Genomic DNA, 19,798 nt, shown 5'->3' with positions numbered 1-19,798 from the left:
TGCCCTATTAGGCTCATAATCTAAATAAGTATCTAAGGCAATGGAGGATTAAGTGACTTGCTCACGGTCACAAGGAGTGTCAGTGGGAGAAGCATGAGTTGAATCTTGGCTTCTCAACCTATTGCTCTAATTACTGGGTTACCCTCTACACTCATTATTATTTTAAAAGTGGGTTTTACATGTACTGTAAAACTAAAAACAGATGAATTTTCAAAGGAATTATGCATGTGCATGTAACATACTATTGCAGCAATTTTTGAAAAGCCATTTACCCCTGATAAGTGCACTTAACATGGGTAAATCCAATGAGCAATTCAGTAGCATATATTGTAGCAATTTTCAAAAGTCCACTTGACAAAGTGCATTTAAAAATGTAAAAGCAAGTTTCAAGTGTGTAAATGCTTGTAAAACTCAGGCCCAATATTTATTTATATAATACTGTTAGTGTACATGTCTCTGTGCGTTACTCAGTCTAAATGCCAGATAACATAATCACCATTAATAAGTTACTAAATGTAGGCAGCGAATCCTTTCCATTCTGCTTCTTCAATTATCTCAAAATGATGAGGAATACAAGTGTGAACAAAATGCAGCCTCAATGGTGAGTGGCACGCTAGTTACCCAATTTCTCGTCTTCCTGTATCTGCAGCAGTTTTTAAGTTACGACACTTCTCTAGATTCTGAAAATCACGTTCAACAGTTTCACTGGACGAAGTGATCAGAGCCAGCCTCCTGTAGCTCGTGTAGCGCCCACAGGACATACGCAAACGTAGATGCTGAGGAACGTGTACAGATCACACAGCTAACAACAACAACAACACAGGGTGCTCACAATGAAACAATAAGCAAAGCAAAGCTGCCATTCCGGAAGGGGGTTCTGAGGATGGAAAACGGCTGCCTTAAATACTTTCCTTACTTATTATTTTGTTGGGAATATCTGATTTCTTTACTACCCCTCTCACAGCTCTCGCCCGCATGGATTCTGTCAACTCTTTGGTTAAAAACTCCGAAAGGTTGCGCTTACCTTTGGTCCTTCAGGTCCATTTATTCCTGGCGCACCAATGTCTCCCGGGAAACCCTGTTCAATGGAACAAAATGTGACACTGTCAAGTCTGACAATATTATTTTAGAAAATCGTCACATTATTGGCTACATTTCGTGGATAATGTGATCAATCACTGGGTGCTTTTACATTAATTACCAGTACTTTCTTGGCGAAGGTGCTTAAATCTCACTGGTGAGCAGAAATGCATCATTGTGTGTACAATAATTCCCAGAGCCACACAAAACCCTTTCTCAGATTTTTGTCAAAACACAGAATGAGAATCTGTTTTCGATAGCTGGACAGGTTAAGTGCCCTCAGCTCAGAAGAGACTTAGGGACACTAGGAAAGTGCAAAGTTTCTTAAAAATAATAAAAAAGGCATGCAGTCCAATGCGCAAAAGTTGTGGAATAACATCAGAGGGTTCTGCGGGTCGATTCAATACTAATGAGAAAGAGGACTGGCTGGTAGAGTCCACGGTAGACCCATGTAAATCCAAGGTGGATCCAAGCAAAATCTAGTGCAGATTTCCACAGATCCATACTGAACCTCCCCGGCATCCATAGATTTTGTCTGACACTAAACCAGGTTCGGCTGGAGTTTTGACTTCAAAACGTTCACGCATACCTGGGGAGATGATGCATGTCAACCAAAACACGAATGGAAAAAGGATACAATAGAACATATTAAAAACCCTGCTGGGCAGATAAACTTAGCTGGATATTCAGCAGCACCAATCCAGTGAAAAGTGACGCTAAATATATCCGTATAAAGTTACCCTGGTAACTTTGGGGTCCATATTCAGCTGCAAAGCGTCTAGTTAAAGTTAGTCGGATATGCTTATCCGGCTAACTTTAACCCTGAAACTTTGCCTGGGCAGCCCATATATTCAGCATTGCCCAAACACAGTGAAATGCCATGCCAGGAAAAATTAGCCAAGCTCTCTGAATATTAATCTGTGAGTAATTTATATTACTTCTACATTCAAAAATTTGATTTAACTAAATCACTTTTTAAAAAGCAATACCCCAATGTAATCCATTACTTAGAAAGGTAATCAAATAATTAGTAGGCTACATATTTCAGTTTGTCTAATGAAGGTCCTATCCAAGGTCGTTAAACTATGTCCTTTGGTCTTCTATTTCAGAGATCTCGCTACTTTAAAAGAGAGGTAATCTCCCCGCAAATTCGGAGCTCGCTAGACGTTTATTTTGAAAAGATAACACTAAATGAGAGAATTAATTTTACAGGTCTGACATACTATCACCCCCAAAACCACTGACACCTTCTGCAGTAATTTGTGCAATCTGCTTCTTCATGAGGGAGGAAATAAAGGGGTTATCGCCTGTCAGACACGATGCGACTGCGTAAAGGACGTGCCACGAAGGACAACTTAAGCCCTTCAAAGAAAATGTCGCGTGCCAAGCAGGAACGTGGCTGCAGACTCAAACAACCCTGGAGCGCGCATGAGTGTGGGGAAGGGCAAGAGTGAGTGAGTGGCTCATAGGGAAGGGAGTGAGTGAACTGGAGGGGCTGTAGGTTGTGGGAGAGCAAGGAGAGAATGAATAAGGGGATTTAAGGTGCTGAGGAGTGTGAGTGAAGGAATCAGTGGGACTGTCAGTAAGTTGATCGGGGGGGGGACGGACAGGGAAAGAGTGAATGGGAGTAGGGGATAGAAAGGGTGTGTGGTGGGAGAAGGGAGAACCCATGGATCTGCTCCCTTCCTGCCTCACTGAGGAGGCAAAGAGTAAGCTGCGCTTTTCACTTCCAGGCTAGGCCCTCTCCATCAAAGGGGGTTGAGGAAAGTGAGCAGTGCACATCAGTCTAGGCCCACCTCCATTACCCAAGGCAGAGAAGAGCCAGCTGAGTCAGGCTCAAAGAAGAGGCCAGGAGGAGAAGTGCAGGAGACCATCACTTTCAGCGGAAGGGGGATTAATAACTATCGGGGAGAGGGGGGAATTGAGGACAAGCAGGTTGAGACTTCGGGGTTTTTAGGACAACTAGGGGGAACAAGGACCACTGGGGGAGTCATGGGCTGAAGGATCAGGAGGTGGGAAGACAGAAAGGACCCCAATTCTCTCTACCCTGGTTTCTTCTTACTCCAGTGATTCTCCATCTCCTGCCCCTACCAGCGCTCACCCTACAGCCACTCATCAAGCACTCATGGGCAAAGAACAGCTGCTGGTCGAGCACTGGTGGTGGTTGGGAAAGGAAAATCACTGGGATAAGGAGAAAGAGTGTGTATGTATACCTGTATGTGTGTGTGAGAGGGCGTGTTCACACCAGGTCCTGGCCCTACTTCCTTCCTTCCTCCCACCACTACTCCACAGTTCCACTTCCTTTTTGTCTACAAATTAAGCCCTGGATTCTGGAGAGAAGTGAGAGTGGGTGTGAGATTGTGTGTGTGTGAGCATGAGCATGAGAGAGAGAGACTGTGTCAGCACAGCATGAATGTGAGAGTACGAGGACATGTGTGTGTGTGTGTGTGTGTGTGTGACCTAGAATATACAGTACATGTTGCTGTGGTATTTTTCCACAAAGACTGCATTGTCTTTTTTCATGTAAAATCTGTTATTATAAATGCATAACATTTGCATTAGAGGATGGCTGCAGGGGGGGGGGGGGGGACAGGCAAGGCTGTAAGGTTAGCCTAGGATACCTAATACTGTTGCACTGTCCCTGATCCTGTGCATGGGGGCTCATGAGATGTATATCTGGTCCTGAAGACCAATCCTGATAGTTTGGACTGCAGTCCAAGCTGGGCTAGACATGGCTTGAAGAAACAAAACCAAAAAAAATAAATTATGAACTAGGCCAGGATAACTGTAACATAGTAAATGACAGCAGAAAAAGACCATCAGCCCATCCAGTCTTGCCAGTTATCTAGATCTGCATGCACTGTTCACTCTGATAAGGATATTCATTCCAGTTGCAAGCCACAAAGAATGACCAACTACTAGATTTCCCCTTATCCAGGTCCTTCATTTTAATCTTCCTACTTTGTGCTCCACCAGCCTGGTTAGAAGAATATACAGGAACCCAACTCAGGTCCCTCCAGTACCCACAAGGCTCTGTGACAACCTAAACAGCCAACAACAATACTAGGCTGGCCTGCATTTCTGCTAGGTCTTCTAGTTCTTACAGAACTTGTAGCCTGCCAGACAGACCTAACTGCTATTTAATTCTGCCATCACTGCCAGACAACCCAGTCACGAGGTTGCTTGGGTTACTGCTAGGCCTTCTAACCTTTCATGCCCATACATTCTGGCAGCCCCTGATGAATCAGGTGAATATGGCGCTAAGATAAATATGTGTAGCTAGGTCATGTTTTCTGCTCTCTCCTTTTTAGCAACTACAGATCCTCTGTGCTTATCCTATACCTTCTTAAATTCTGTTACTGTTTTAGCCTCCAGATCCAAGCTTCTTCCACCCTTTCCATGTTTCATAACGTTTCTCCTTCTTCTGCCCTCTTGGAGCTTCCTTTCCCGCAAACCAAGTGCAACTTTTATTTTTATTTTTTTTTTGTGAGTGGTCATTCCCTTAGGGCACACATCTAATTTATACTCTTCAGGACTGTTCCTCCCAGGTCCTGAGCTCTCTGTCCCAGAGCTGGATTCTTTATATGGGGGGGGAGGCTCTCGTCTATGGCTCAGACAATGGTGTGTGATCCTACGTGTGATGGTAGTTGTGGTAACTCCTGGAGGGAGCTGCTGTAAACAGAACAGGCAGGACTGAGCACTGGGCGTTAAATAATAGTCTTACTGATTAGTTAAAGGCAAATAAAAGTCTGTTTTTAAATGAGTGTGCAGTTACAGATGTTTCCTTGTACAGTTAGGGTGTTTCATTGTGGGTAGGTGTCCATTTCTTCAGCAAACTGGTAGAGAGTCTCATGCTCTTGGTAAATGTGCACTAAAAGCTCTCCCAGTAGCTTAACCAGGATTCCTATGTCAGGGGTCTCCTTTTAACGTAGCAAAAACCGTCCTACCTTGATCTCCAGCTTTTCACCGATCACCCAGCCCTGCCTCTTGGTCCCGTGGAAGGAGATCCAGATGGAGTCTCCAGGTCCTTTCAGACGTTCTGAAAAGGATGACTCCTCGGGTTAAAAAGTCTGAGGTTCAGAAGCCTGCTAGTCCAGCCCGGCTCCCAGTGAGGACGGATGGCCCAAAAAACCTCCTCACAAAACAAAAGAGAAAATACTTTCCTAATCAAAAAAGTCTTCCCAGACTGGTGTTCTGCTGTCACAGGTGCTCGCCACATTCATGAGGTAAATGGGCCCACTGGTGTTCAGCCCCTGTCCTCTGAGTCCAGCCAGCAAGAATGAGCTTTCCCAGAGGGGCAGAGTTTAAACAAAGAGTCCCTTCCAAAAACAGGATTCTTCTAGCCTTCAATCGTCTCACCCAGTCAAAGCCTGTCACAGGTGCTTGCCACATTCAGGGAGTGAAGGCTCGCTGGTCTCCAGTCCTGGAGCGGGAGTCCCGTGGGAGTTCCAGCAAAAAGACATCCTTAGGGTAACTAAACCCCTAGAGGCTCCTCTCCCATAGTAAAAAACTGATGAGGCAGGGAGGCCTCGCCATGGAAGGACAAACATCTTTAATGCTTGGTGTCTGCACTGAAAATGAAACCTGCCGCTCTTAAATCCACAAAATGGCTGGTTATAAAGCAAAGAGCAACCAATCCCGGCTCTCCTGGGTGGGAGGAGGGTGAGAGGGGATGGGTAACTTACAAGGTGCTAAATCCACAGGAATGGAATTAAGGGCTTTTAGTGGCGGACTGAGGATCCCGCCACACAAGTTTACTTTTTGTACATTATGAATATTTTTCAGGTATTTAAAGGTCTTTATCATATTTTCCCTGGCTCGCCTTTGCACTGGGGTATAAATGTTTAGATTTTCTCATTGGGAGCTTCTAATACAGAGCAAACCGGATCCAAACAAAGTTGCAGACTGGCTGCACATTTTTTTTTTTCCCCAGGACCAAGGCTGACCCTGTTGTTTCGCTATTTTCTAGACATGGGCGTATAAACTTGTTTTCCTCAGAATCATGCATCCAGGTAGGCAACGGCCTAAATCCAACACTGGATCGGTAGGTTCTGGAGCCAAATACAATCTGAGCCAGGATACCCACATCCTCCCTCCTCCTCAACACAGACACAAAAGGGTTCTCCACTACACTGAAACAAGCCTTCTTGGAACAGATACAGGGAGGTGGTGCCAAGGGGGATAACTGGAGAAAGCGTTTGCAGTGAGGGCAGACGGAGCACGTCAACTGGTTCCTATTTACCAACAATACCGCATTACTGGGTTTCCAGAAAACCAAGTAAAGTAGAAGCTGAAGATCCCAGCGTCGGCACATGTAACATTTCATTTAAGCCTCCTTCATCTGAAAAGCAGAAGAAAGCCTCAAGCTAATGTGGAACAGTCCTGCTATGGTGTATTAAATGTTACCCAGGCTCCTAGAACATCAAGGGCCTAATTCACTAAGCCTTTCTTTGTCTAGAGGAAAAAAGCTTAGCGAATGCGGCCACAAGTGAGAAACTTCAGACAAAGGATTCACAGTTTTGGAACAAAACACTGATTTAGAAAATATTACACAAGGCCATTAGTATTTTTGACTAATGCAGCAAAATGTGATTGCCCTTTTATGCAATAAAAGTGACAGAGTGGAATAACTAATTTATTGTACTATCCACTCCCAGATTGGAAATATACATTCTGGGGACACGCACTGCTTACCTTTGAAAATGAGCAGGGAGGGTGATTTTCACAGGCATTTCCGTGGGTGAGACCGTACTTTTTCCGTGAAAATGGTTTGTTATAAAACTGCCTGCCAGCTATTTATTTATTTATTTAATTTAACATATTTCTATACCGGTCTTCATGAAGGGATTCATATCAGGCCGGTTTACATGGAACTTAGGGGAATAACTAAATTAACAAAAACAAGAGATATGTGGGTGAACTTGAAGGTGCACATCCCATATACGCGTAAATTTACCCAGAGGCTTTTCCAGGAGCAGAGTTGGGGAGGGGTTTCGGCTCGGGCACTTACTTTTTGGATTTTTCAAAAGCACGCACCCAAATGTCCTTGAAAAATCCCCGCGCACAAATTAGCAGACGTAATTGCTTGCGGGTAGTTTTCGTGGGATGATCTTCAAAGTCAACCTACTGTGTGAGGAAGCTCACTTTGAAAACTGGTGTAACTTGTGCGCGTGTTTGTCGACCTTTCCGATGTGGGCCGTTAGGAGGGCTCTCTAAAAGTGTGTGCGCACTTTGCACCCTTTGGCGTGGGTGGCTGAGCAGCGGGGCCAAACAGCGCACGCATTTCTGGGAATCCCATGCACCCGTGCTACTTTTCTCTCCTAACCTAAACACGCCAACTGGAATGCTTCCTTTAAATGCACCTTACAGTAAGGAGAACGTGCTTCAGGGAACACGTCCATGCTTTTAGCCGCAGTTGACGAGGGCAATTTATAGTTTGGTCATTTTGACCTGGTAAATGGCTTTGAAAATTGCCCTCCATAATTATGTTACCTAGTTAATTTGTTCTCGACTACTTCACTCTACAAGACTTGGTCTTCCAATGATTTTGTCGTACTGTGCATTTATGGAAATATATCTATTGAGCCTCTGATCTTTTTAAAAAACAAAAAAAAACTAAAACATTTTAATAATGATCTTAAATTTCTTTGCCTTTGCTGTGTATCGATATCCATATCTGTCACATTTTCCCCTAGATAGTCAAGGCAGCATTAGTACAACAATCCCAAATTACCACTAGATGGCATACCTACAATTAAAGCAAGGTGCCATCACGCCATCGTCTCTGAGCACGGGAAACATTTACAAAGCATCTGCTTGGAGGATCCCCAGTCAGAGGATTAAAATATTATCCAAAGCATGTGTTTACCACAGTGCATTCTGTCTGGTAATAATCAGCAAAACTGAACACAGGGAATGGTGCAAGGCCTCTGTGAATATTACATAGAAGGAACAGAGCTGAAGAGATGTACAAGGTAAGTCTCTTCCCAGTTTAAAAGCAAGGGGTATATTTGCAGAGGCTTCACATTTGCAGTCGTTTTATTGCAAGTTATAGCCAGCGACGTGCTACCAATTTCCTATCAAGAAGCTCTCTCGCCAACTCTCTTGCACTTTGTTATCGTAAAGGAGGTAATTATCAAAGGCATGTACGCGCACAGCCCCAGCGGGTATTCGTGTGAAAGTGCACATGGGGGAGGGGGCAGGGGAGCAGGATTGGGATTTATGCGCACACATTAGATCTTCAGAAGTATGTCTGCAAATCATTAAGCTCAAAGTTATTCCTCCTCTCAGGAAGGTCTAACTTTGTGTATGTATGCCATGCCGGGGTTCCGTGCATGGCTGCTCATTTTCAAGGCAGATTTATGCGCATAAATCTTCTTTGAAATTTCTGGCTAAAGTCTGCAGGTAAAAAGTACCCTTAAGCTTCAGCCTATGCAGGCTGTTTGATATTTACCCTTAAGATATTTTATTAAGGGGGAGGGAGATTCACAAGATCACATCACTGAAGACAATGTACGGCAAGCAATAACAGTCACTGGGATGCCACATGTAGATACATACAGGTATTGTCCAGATCGCATGAATGGTTGGAATGTAAGACTTTTTTTAGGGTCAATACTACGCCTCAATGGTATTTTTTTTTTTAATTTCATTTAAAGGAATCCAGGAGTCTTTATCTCTGAATCAGGAGCCATTTTAAGCCAAAAAACGTCTCAAAAGTCATTCAATATGGCCCAGCCACAGAAGTGTCCCCTCCTGCGATGCCATCATTGGTACGTCGATGGAGGGACATTCCAGCGCGAGGTCAGAGGTTGTGAGGGGGGCTTCTGTCTATCTGAGCACTCCTGCAGTTGGACAGTGCTTCTACTCGGCTATGAGTTTTCCTGACTCCAGCAGTCCTGGCTCCCTTCCCTGACGTCGTCAAGACCAGGAAATAGCCGTGAGATGTTTCTGCAAGAGGGGGAGGAGTGAGTATAGCGGTGGGTGGGACGTAACAGCAGCAGCAGAACCAATCCGTGGAAATAGAGGAGGTAGTGGTGGAAGGAGATGGTGGGGATCAGGGCAAATATCGATGGATATTTCTTTACCCCCCTCTCCCCATATAGCCTTCATTTCAACAGTCTGTCAAATATTTTCTGTCAGTCATCACTACTGTAACCAATAAAGGTGACCAAGGGCAATCCTGTCTTACATCTCCTAATGCAAACATATCTCTCATTAATTTGCACGGCTGCTTTCGGTCTAGTGTACAGTACATAGCCCTTATCCATCAATTAAAATTTAAGCCAATTCCAACAAACTTTTGCTGAACTCTAGCCCTATGAATCAAACTTTCACTCTCCTCTGCCCTTGAGTTAAATTAAGGGATCTTTTACCTTTCATGGAAGCCATCTGATCGTGCCTAGAACTTTGGCTAAATTTTTGCAGTAATAATACGAGAGAGAAAGGGGTCTATAAGAGCTGCCCTTGAAAGCTGCTTTCCCCTCTGATCAATCAATGAAATTAAACCATTCGGCATAGTATGGTTAAGAGCAGAGGCACAAAAAGCTTATCTGCTCTGTATCCTTTGTCAAAAAAAAAAATTGCTTGGTTTTTCTCAGATTTTCCCCTCTTGTGTACAATTATAGTTTTCAAAACCTCTGAACAATATCCTTTATTTGAATTTTCAATGCTCAAGTCCACTTATAACAGCATTTCCTTTGATTTGTTATTGAAGATACGAGTCTCCCTTAGCCCTTGGTGCCCCAGCAGACTCTCCCTCTTTGTCACTCAAAACAAAATATTCATCAAGGGTCCTCTAGACCGCTCTGCAATTCCACATTTTTCAGTGATTCCTCCTTCATAGTTCCTTTTCTTTGTGAACTGACAAGTAGTCAGAATAAAAAAGGAACACATTGGCAGGGTGTGATCAGACCCACTTTAACCTCCTGTAATACAAAGAATGCCCTATCCCTCCTCCCCAAGAAACATATCGATATATGAATGAGTTATGAGGAGTTGCTTGGAAAGCAGAGCCCTTCTCCTTAAGGAAGAGAGATCTCCAATTATCAACCAAGCCTATCGCATATTTTCTATTCCTAACAAATGCTGATTCTCCTTACATCACTTTCTCGAGGTAGAACCTGATTTTTCCACTCCTGGATCCAAAACCAGATTAAAGTTTCCCCCTATCTAAATGTGAACCTCCCCAAAAGAACTCAAGATCAATGCAATCATTTCTATGAAATCAAACTCTCCCATCATATCTGGACTGTATCTTGAGCTTAACGTTAACAATTGAGCCACTCAAGGTGCCCTCAAGAAAAAAAAACAACCTTTCCTGATCTCTCCTGAGCTTGGTCACATTAAGTGGGACATTTCGGAGGTCACATGATGCGATGTAGCTGAGCAGATGTCTCTGTTTCAGCTCTGTGCCCCACCCCTCTGCAATCAGCGAACATCTCGAATTTTTCATCAAACAACTTCATTTTCATCGGATATTGGAAATTAATGTCTATAGACAAATTTATGCTTAAAGGCTCGTCTAGCATGCCCTTGAAGGGAAGTAAAAAAGAAAAAGAAAAATCGGGTCAGGCAACACTCAAAATGGTGGACGCTCCGAGCAAGTTGACACCTCCTAGCACGCCAACTTCCTCCACTTCACCGACGGACCTTACTGTTACTGTCACCAATGCAGTAGTCGCAGCTCTTGACGGAAGATTCACCGATCTATTTACACAACTTAAGGAGCTGAAAAATTCCTTTGCAGAAATACCGCTGCGCCCAGCGGAGATAGAAACCAGGGTCTCTGAACTAGAGGATTCTTCCCTGGCCACGCAGAGCCGAGTACAAGCTCTGGAAACTACCGTAGCGGCGCAAAATGAAAAAATTGATGACTTAGAAAATAGAGCCAGACGAAATAACATCCGTTTGTCTGGCTTCCCGGAGACAGTAGGAGAATCAAATTTGGAATCCATTTTGGAAACGTGGCTTCCTGAAGCTTTGGGCCTACCAGATTTAGGCCAGACCTTCCATATTGAAAGAGCGCACCGGCTAGGCAGGAAGCGCAACGGAGACACCCGCCCACGCCTGATAATAGCTAAACTGCTGAACTGGTCGCAAAAACAAAGAATTTTTCAAGCTTACCGTGCGCAACAGGTGTTAAAGTACAAGGATGCTGAAATACGACTATATCATGATTTTTCTGCGGCTTTGGCTCATACGCGCAAGCAGTTCAGCCCGATCTGCACAGATCTCTTTAACAAGAATAGTCTGTTTCAACTTGCGTACCCAGCGATCTTGAGATTCAAACATGGAGGTAGGGAGCATGTTTTTACGGCTGTGGAACAGGCGAAAGAGTTCCTAAATAACATGTGAACTGTTATAATGCTCCTATGTTTATCTTGATACTATTTAAAATACCTGCTTTTCACTGCCACAATGTTTCTGTTGAACTTTTGTTCCTTCCCGGCGAAAGAAAGAGAAATAATAATGAGACTCACATGATTGGCATGGTATATGGATAACACTAGCACTATTTCGTATGTGCTGGCTCAAAAACAATGGCGCCTGTGATCTGAGCCTATTATCTGCGCCAGCTTACTATGATACTGTCCTTGCGAACATATGGCCTTGATGGACATGGCGCATAGCAGACCATAAGACATGTATTTTAAAAGCACAGACTACGTTGACCAAGAAGAATGGAAATGATGCAGCGCCGGTACAAGTGACGATATACTTCCTAAATCACAGTTACTGGAAATTCACGAATTTATACACAGCACTAGGTTTACTCTGTGCTCAAGTCAACCGGCTTCCAGGTGGCTGCGGGACTGTCTAGGAACGTGGAGTCGAGCTGTGAGATAATATCGGCATAGTCAACAGGTCTGCGGCAGTACACTCTGCCATCTCCTAAACTCTGAAAGGAGTTAAACACGATCTAGATAGAAATGCTGGAGACAGGTCCAGTGCCGATATCTGATGCCTCCTATTGCAAACCTCTGGTGTCTGCCGATTTAATCATATTACAGTTTTTGATTTTGAAATTTCTACTTAACTGTTATTCTTGTCTGTTAACTAATGAGCAGGTGACGAACTGTAAATATTGCTAAGGAGAAGTGAGTTAATTGTCTTACTATTGTTCACATTTGATTTTTCTGACGATGTTGCAGAGGGGTGGGGGCATGATGCATTAGCAGTGTACCTCCCAGGCTTCCTCCCTTGGTGAGAAATCCTAATGCGAATCTAATGACGTTTGGGGATAAGGCAGGGGATAAGGGTAAGGGGAGAGGGGGTGAGGGAAGGGAGGGTAATTGCAGCATAGGGTATTTAAAAATTCTTTTTCTTTGTGTAATTTTGTTGAAATTGCAGGCAAGGAAACGGTCAGTGGGGTATTCCAAAATGTATTCTAGGATGACATTTACTCAGATGATGGGTTTAGTCTGGGAAACCTGTCATCTTCTCTTCGCAGAATACAGTGTTCATAAAGTCTTTTCAAAGAGACGGGTAGGAATTACATAAAACTAGCTAGTTTAAATGTAAATGGGCTAGGACACCCGATTAAGAGAACAAAAGTTTTACAGTTCTTAAAACGTTCCAAAGTGCAGGTAGCATGTATACAAGAAACACATCTGACTGAGTTGGAATCCAAAAAACTTAGAAGAGATTGGGTTGGGCAATGCTACTTTTCTGCAGCATTTGGAAAAAAAGCCGGAGTGGCAATATTAATACACAAAAGTCTTTCTTTTCAACTAATCAAGGAGCTTATAGACCCGGAGGGAAGGTACATATTCATAATTTGGAAACTGAATGGCAAGGACATTTCGATTGGTAATATCTATGGACCCAACTCCCCCTCCCCTGACTTCTTTGCCAAAATTGCAAATTTATTCCATGCATTTGGTATGGGTAAACAATTACTAGTAGGAGATTTTAACAGTGCGTCAGACCCCCTCATTGACAGATCTTCGGGGAAATCTCCACAGCTCAGTTATAATAAACTGACACTAATTGGCAGGTTATGTCGGGAGTTGAATTTTATGGATTAGTGGAGGGTCCTCCATGTTGATGAAAAGGATTATACCCACATATCTAAAGCTCATGGTATGCTCTCCAGAATCAATTATATACTGGGTGATACTTCTCTCTTTCCCCTTATCTCCTCCACGGGGATTGACTCCCCAGGAGTATCGGACCATACTTTGATATGGGCCAATATCAACTGGGAAGATAATCTACCAAAAAGCAGATGTTGGAAGTTCCCTACATATATTAAGGATGATAAAAAAATTCCATGATTATTTAAAAGATAAATGGGATCAATACCAAAATCATAATAACCAACATAGAGAAAACCCGGATCTGTTTTGGCAAACAGGAAAGGCAGTAATGAGAGGAGAGATAATCTCATTTTTGCGGCATAGAAATAAAGTCCTCAATGCCAGTATTCTGACTTTAGATCAACAACCGAAACAGGCCAAGCAAGCCATGATTCAGGACCCTTCTCCAGTTAACAGGACACAATATAATAGAACTTTAGGGATGCTGCAGGCACAATTACACCAAAGGGCATTGAGGTCTTTCCAATTTAAAGAACACACATTCTTTCGTTTTGGAAACAAGGCGGGAAAGCTGTTAGCCAATTTAGTTAGAGCTAGGCACAGTAAATCCTAAATAGAAAAACTGAAGACGACTCAGGGTGAATGGGTGCATAAGGGAGAGGAGATATGCGAAGTTCTTCGCACATTTTATGCACAACTCTACACGGAGGATAGACCAGGAAGTTCTCTGGAGGAAGATGATTTTTTTTAGCAAGTTGAAACTCCCCACATTGACAGACATTCAAAAAGAACGCCTTAATATCCCCATTTCCAGGCACGAATTATCCTTAGCTATGAAAAAGAGCAAATCCGGGAAGGCCCCAGGTCCCGATACAATTGCCCCTTTTAGACAGATCAAACAAAATAGAAATAAAAAGAAAATTGATGCTCCTTGGTACACAAAATCATTGCACACCCTTAAAACTCTTCTTAGGAAACTAGAACGCAAATGGCGCAATAACAAAACTACAGAATTAAAAAACAACTACCGCTGTACACTACGTCGTTACAATAAAGAAATAAACCAAACAAAAAAACTCTACTATGCCAACATCATTGCCAAAGCCAATGGCAACCCAAACACACTATTTAATATAGTAAAAACCTTAACTACTCTCCAAAATGAAAACTCTATAAATGTTGATACCATCTTCTGCAATAAAATTGCCAAACATTTTGAAACTAAAGTACTCAACATTTCTGCAGAATTCTCAAACCTTCCTTATCCCACCCAGAAAAAGGAAGTACCTAGTCAATCATGGTCAGAATTCACCCCTATATTAGATACTTCTATCCTAGCCATTATAAACAAACAAAAACCGTCCAATTCCCCCTATAACCCCTGTTCTGGAGCCTTTTTCAAAGCTCTCAAACTCGAAGCCTGCTCTTTTCTCACCCTTTTAGTTAATCAATCTCTAGAATCAGGTAAATTCCCTCACACTTTAAAAAAGACCTCTATACTGCCAATTTTAAAAGCAAAAGCAAAAGATACATCTGATCTTAACAATTATAGACCCATAGCCTCTCTTACTTCCCTAGCCAAACTAATAGAATCTGTAGTACTCCATCAGTTAACCGATTTTCTAACTGAGCACAATATCCTTCATATCAATCAACATGGATTCAGAAAAGGTCACTCCACAGAAACACTTCTTCTATCCTCCTTTGATACTTTCTTCCGTGTATTCGATTCATATACAGACTACATTATAGTTTTCTTAGATATATCAGCAGCATTCGATACCATTAATCATCAGATACTCATTTCAGGTCTTCAAAACATAGGAATCACAGGTACAGTTCTGAATTGGTTTACATCCTTTCTTTCTAACCAACCTCAACAAGTCAATTACAATCAGCATTACTCCTCCCCATACATCATTAACTCCGGCGTTCCTCAGGGCTCATCTCTTTCTCCTATTTTGTTTAACATATATCTTCTCCCTTTATGCAACATTCTATCCTCCCTCAATCTTCAATTCAAAATTTATGCAGACGACATTCAATTCTTTGTTCCATATAAATCATCATGGTCAGACACTCTATCCTTAGTTTCCCTTTATTTATCTACTATCAATTCCTGGCTCTCCCATAATCGATTAAAATTAAACCCGGCAAAAACTGAGCTTATACACTTAACTTCCATCTCCGATTCTTCATTAGGTCCACCACCACATCTGACAATCAATAATGTCACTATTCCCATAACACGTTCTACCATAAGCCTAGGTGTAAACATAAACTCAGATCTTTCTTTAAAACAACACATATCCTCACTTACAAAAAAATCGTTTTTCAAACTACGTCTGTTAAAACACCTTCGTCCTCTACTCTTCTACTGAGACTATAGAACCATTCTTCAATCTTTAATCTTCTCTGGCCTAGACTACTGTAATGCTCTTTTCTTAGGAATGTCAGACTCTTCATTATACCCACTTCAACTGATCCAAAATTCTGCAGCCCGGATACTAACCAGAACTTCTCTACATCACCATATCACTCCTATTTTACAATCGTTACATTGGTTACCCATAAAGTTCAGAATAAAATACAAAATCCTTTCCATTATTCATAACTTAATTCATAATCATAATCATACATCCACCTGGCTCTGCTCACTATTACGCATATACAAACCAACACGACATCTAAGATCACTTAACCAAAATTTACTAGATATCCCTTCTACTAAACAAGCCAGATTAGACCTCACCAGAAAGAGCCTTTTCAATAGCCGGTCCAATACTCTGGAATTCTTTACCAAACCATCTCCGCTTAATATCCAATCCTTCTCATTTCAAAAAATCTCTCAAAACCTATCTTTTTCAACTTGCATTTAACACCTCATCTAACTAAATTCATTCACCAATATTTAACCTACACTCATAAACTCAACTACACCCTCTACAACCTCCATCTATGCTATTTATAACTTCAATATACCTATTCACTCATACGCCTCCAAATTAACATATCCTCCTTCTTTTCCCTTTATTACCATACAATTTCTACATTGTACTTTTTCCCTACCCCCTCCGTTCCCTTTTTCCCCAAAAACAATAAGCCCATGGCTCCAAACTTTATTTTTTAAAGTCTTAAATACTAGCGCCCTGTCTAGCCATTGTCTATTTTATGTAAAGTTTAAAAATTCTATTTTATTTTGATTATTTTACCTTTGTTTTAATTCTGTGAACCGTTTTTGACAAAATCTATTTTTTAAAAAAACGGTATACAAATGCTTTTTAAATAAAAATAAATACATATGATTTTTATAAAATCTTAGGGGAAGGCGTAGTAGAGGCATTGCAATCCTTTTTTCACCAAGCATTGGTCTCCCGACACTTTCCCTCTGATTTTAACAAAGCCTACATCACGGTCCTTCCCAAGCCAGGCAAGGATCCAGGCCAGCCTGCCTCTTATCGACCCATTTCCTTGTTGAACTGCAACCTAAAGTTACTTGCAAATGTGCTGGCGGCAAGGTTGAGTTTGGTATTGCCAGGTTTGATTTCCATTCCTCAGGTGGGCTTTGTTAAAGGTCGTTCTTCTAGTTCTCATATTGTCAAACTCCTTACGGCTATAAACTACTGCCAGAATAATAACATACCATCCATGGCAGTGAGTTTCGACTCTGAAAAAGCTTTTGACAGGGTCTCTTGGGATTACCTTTTTTCAGTCCTAAGGCGCTTTGGATTGCAGGGGGACATTCTTACCTACATTTCCCTTTTATATTCTACTCCCTCCTCCCACATATTCGCTAATGGTTTACTTTCTCAAGCATTTATACCACAGAGAGGGGTAAGACAAGGGTGTCCCCCTTCACCCTTACTATACATTTTAGCTATTGATCCCTTACTCCGATACATCGCGGAAGATCCACAGATTACTGGTTTGCATATCAGTGAGCAAGTCTTCAAAACAGCTGCTTTTGCTGATGATATTTTAATTTTCCTGACCCACCTGCAATCAGCACTACCAAGAGTATTATCTCTACAACTCAGATATGGTCGCTTTTCCGGACTTAAAATTAACACTGACAAATCAGAAGCGCTAGATATTTTTGGTAATCTTCAGCAGAACTGGGGATCCCCCTTTCCTCTTAAATGGGCACTTGGGTCTATAAAATATTTAGGAGTGCAAATCTCTAATTCACTTAATACTATCTATAAGGCCAATATAGGACCGGCACTGGATAAGATGTGGAAGAGATTAATGCAGTGGCATTCCTTACCATTATCTATGTCGGGTAGGATCCACCTCCTAAAGATGGTAGAGGTGCCAAAATGGTTATACTTGCTACAAATGCTCCCAGTTTGGTTAACTCATACTGATGTTAAAGCTATCAATAAAGCCCTCCGACATTTTATCTGGCAAGGGCGTAAAGCACGGTTGGCCTTAAGTTATCTAATTCAAGCAAAAGACGAGGGCGGGCTGGCTTGCCCAGACTTTAGGAGGTACAATCTCTTATGTATGTTACGTCACATGAGAGATTGGATATTGGGCACGGAATATTTCTCTCCTACAGAGTTCTTATAAGCCAGTTTGAACGATGCCTCTCCTGTGACTTTGATACAGTTAGACCCTGCACAGATGCCGGTAGCATATAAGCAACTTCTCCTGGTGCGGATGGGCAGACAAGCTTGGCAATACTTATGTAAGGGCCTAGGGATTTCTTCCACACACACCGCCTTCATGCCCATTTGTTCCAACCCTAACTTCCAACCTGGGAGGGATCACATAGTCTTCCAACAATGGGCAGCTAAGGGATTAACACATATTATACAAATACTGCAGCCAGACACAAATCATGTGCATAGCTTTCAAGAACTCCAAACACTTTTTGATCTCTCTCCGCGAGATTTTTTTGCCTTTCTGCAACTCTGCCATTATGTCCTGACCTCTGGGCTACATGGTTTATCAACTAACCTTAGATCCCAAATGGAAAGAATACTGGGTTTTAAACTAAAGGTGAAAATGTCCTGTACCTTATTTTCTAAAGTTCTGAAACAGATAATGGGATCACATGTCTTTACAGAAATTAACAAAAAATGGGTGGGGATTACAGTACTGCAGATTACGCCAGATATTGTAAAATCATATTTTGGCAACATACCGGCTCTTACAGAAAACGCCAATTTGAGAGAACTGCAATTTAAATTTATTTGGCAAACATATATCACCACAGATCTTGCGTATAAGATTGGGATTAGTAAATCTCCCATATGACTGAAATGCGGGGATAATAGAGATGACTATATTCATAGCTTTTGGTCCTGTGATAAGCTTAAAGGCTACTGGGTCCAAATAACTAATTTTTGCAACTCAATATGGAATAGTAATATTCCCCTACATCCACAAATATGGCTGACAGGCTGCGATCTAACGCCCCATCTTCGGTTTAGCCCACACCTAACCATATTTGTGAACAAAGCAGGGATCATAGCCAAACAAGTAATATTGGCGCACTGGATCTCAAACGACATCCCACACTTCAATCACTGGCTGAATAAAATGACCAAACTAGCGACCTTCGAACAAATGATGGCGCAGGCACAATCTGAAAAAAAGAAAGCAGACGTCTCTAAGGTTTGGGGACCCTTTCTGAACCATCATTTCCCTGATAATGCAAATGAAGTACCCGATAACCCCTGAGTGAATAGCTTACTGGTTTTATTGAAATCTACCTCGATAGAGGTTGCACTAGTATGTGAACAATACCTGGACTGATTATGTTTAATATGGTTATTGTGCTATCAGATGGTTGTGGACACTGTTTTCTCTATGCGGTATCCATGTATATTGTATGCACACAATCCAGAATAATGTTCGTATTCTATTTGTATTCTGTTATAATCTAAATTAATAAAAAGATTTAAAATAAAAAAAAAGTGGGACATTTCTACCCACAAAGATGCCAAACCCCCTTTAATTCCCCTCTGCTGAGGCAAAGCATGAGCAACTGGTCTCCTTGTTTAAGATAAGAAATTCTCTTTCACTTGTAGAACAAGTTTCCTTGAATTAATGTGTAGCCTCCCTGCATGCAGGAACTCACAGGGGAGAACATGGGTCACTGTTGCACCCATGCTTCCAGGTTCTTCTAACACGGAGCAGAAAGAATCAAAGCTTTCAAGGCCCTTAAGGGATTTTTCTTCTGAGAGCTGCTCTGTACCCAGTCCAGCAAAAGAACAAAACACACTCCACGTCGAAGGCACATGTGTTTAGGCTTGCTTTGAATTAAGATGACCCATTTTATTTACTTTTTAATATTGAATTGCTTTGTTTGTATTTTCTGTGTTTGATATTGCTGTAATCCACTTGGAACAACATTTTTTGGTAATGATGAACTGGTTTTCAGAATAGCCACAATGAGTATATGCATGAGATAGATCTGCATGCACTGCCTTCATTGTATGCAAATATATTTCATGCATATTCATTATGGATAACATCTTGCGAACCTGGCCTGTCTGTGGCTCTTGAGGACCAGAGTTAGTCACCAACCCTACTTCCTTTCAAACATCCATGAGACAAGCTACTGCAGTGAAATGGATCCAAGGTAAAATTACACTGCAATGAGGGTGAAAGGAAAAGCTCAACCAGTGCATCTTTTCCTTGAACGATTTAATATTCTGTCACTTTTA

General features: G+C 41.9%; 1 protein-coding gene across 2 annotated transcripts in view; it reads right to left on the bottom strand.

The window, feature by feature from the left end:
- COL24A1 (collagen type XXIV alpha 1 chain) overlaps positions 1 to 19,798 on the bottom strand; it is a 554,101-nt gene that overhangs the window by 270,377 nt on the left and 263,926 nt on the right. For both annotated transcript variants that reach the window (XM_029618163.1, XM_029618164.1), the window contains exon 20: positions 1,025 to 1,078. In XM_029618163.1, coding sequence (XP_029474023.1) covers positions 1,025 to 1,078 — 54 coding nt within the window. The remainder of the gene's footprint in view (positions 1 to 1,024; positions 1,079 to 19,798) is intronic.

The sequence above is a fragment of the Rhinatrema bivittatum genome, chromosome 10 (assembly GCF_901001135.1).
Source record: "Rhinatrema bivittatum chromosome 10, aRhiBiv1.1, whole genome shotgun sequence".
Taxonomy (NCBI): Eukaryota; Metazoa; Chordata; class Amphibia; order Gymnophiona; family Rhinatrematidae; genus Rhinatrema; species Rhinatrema bivittatum.
Note: the sequence above shows the minus strand (reverse complement) of the source record. Positions and strands in the feature narration are given on the sequence as shown.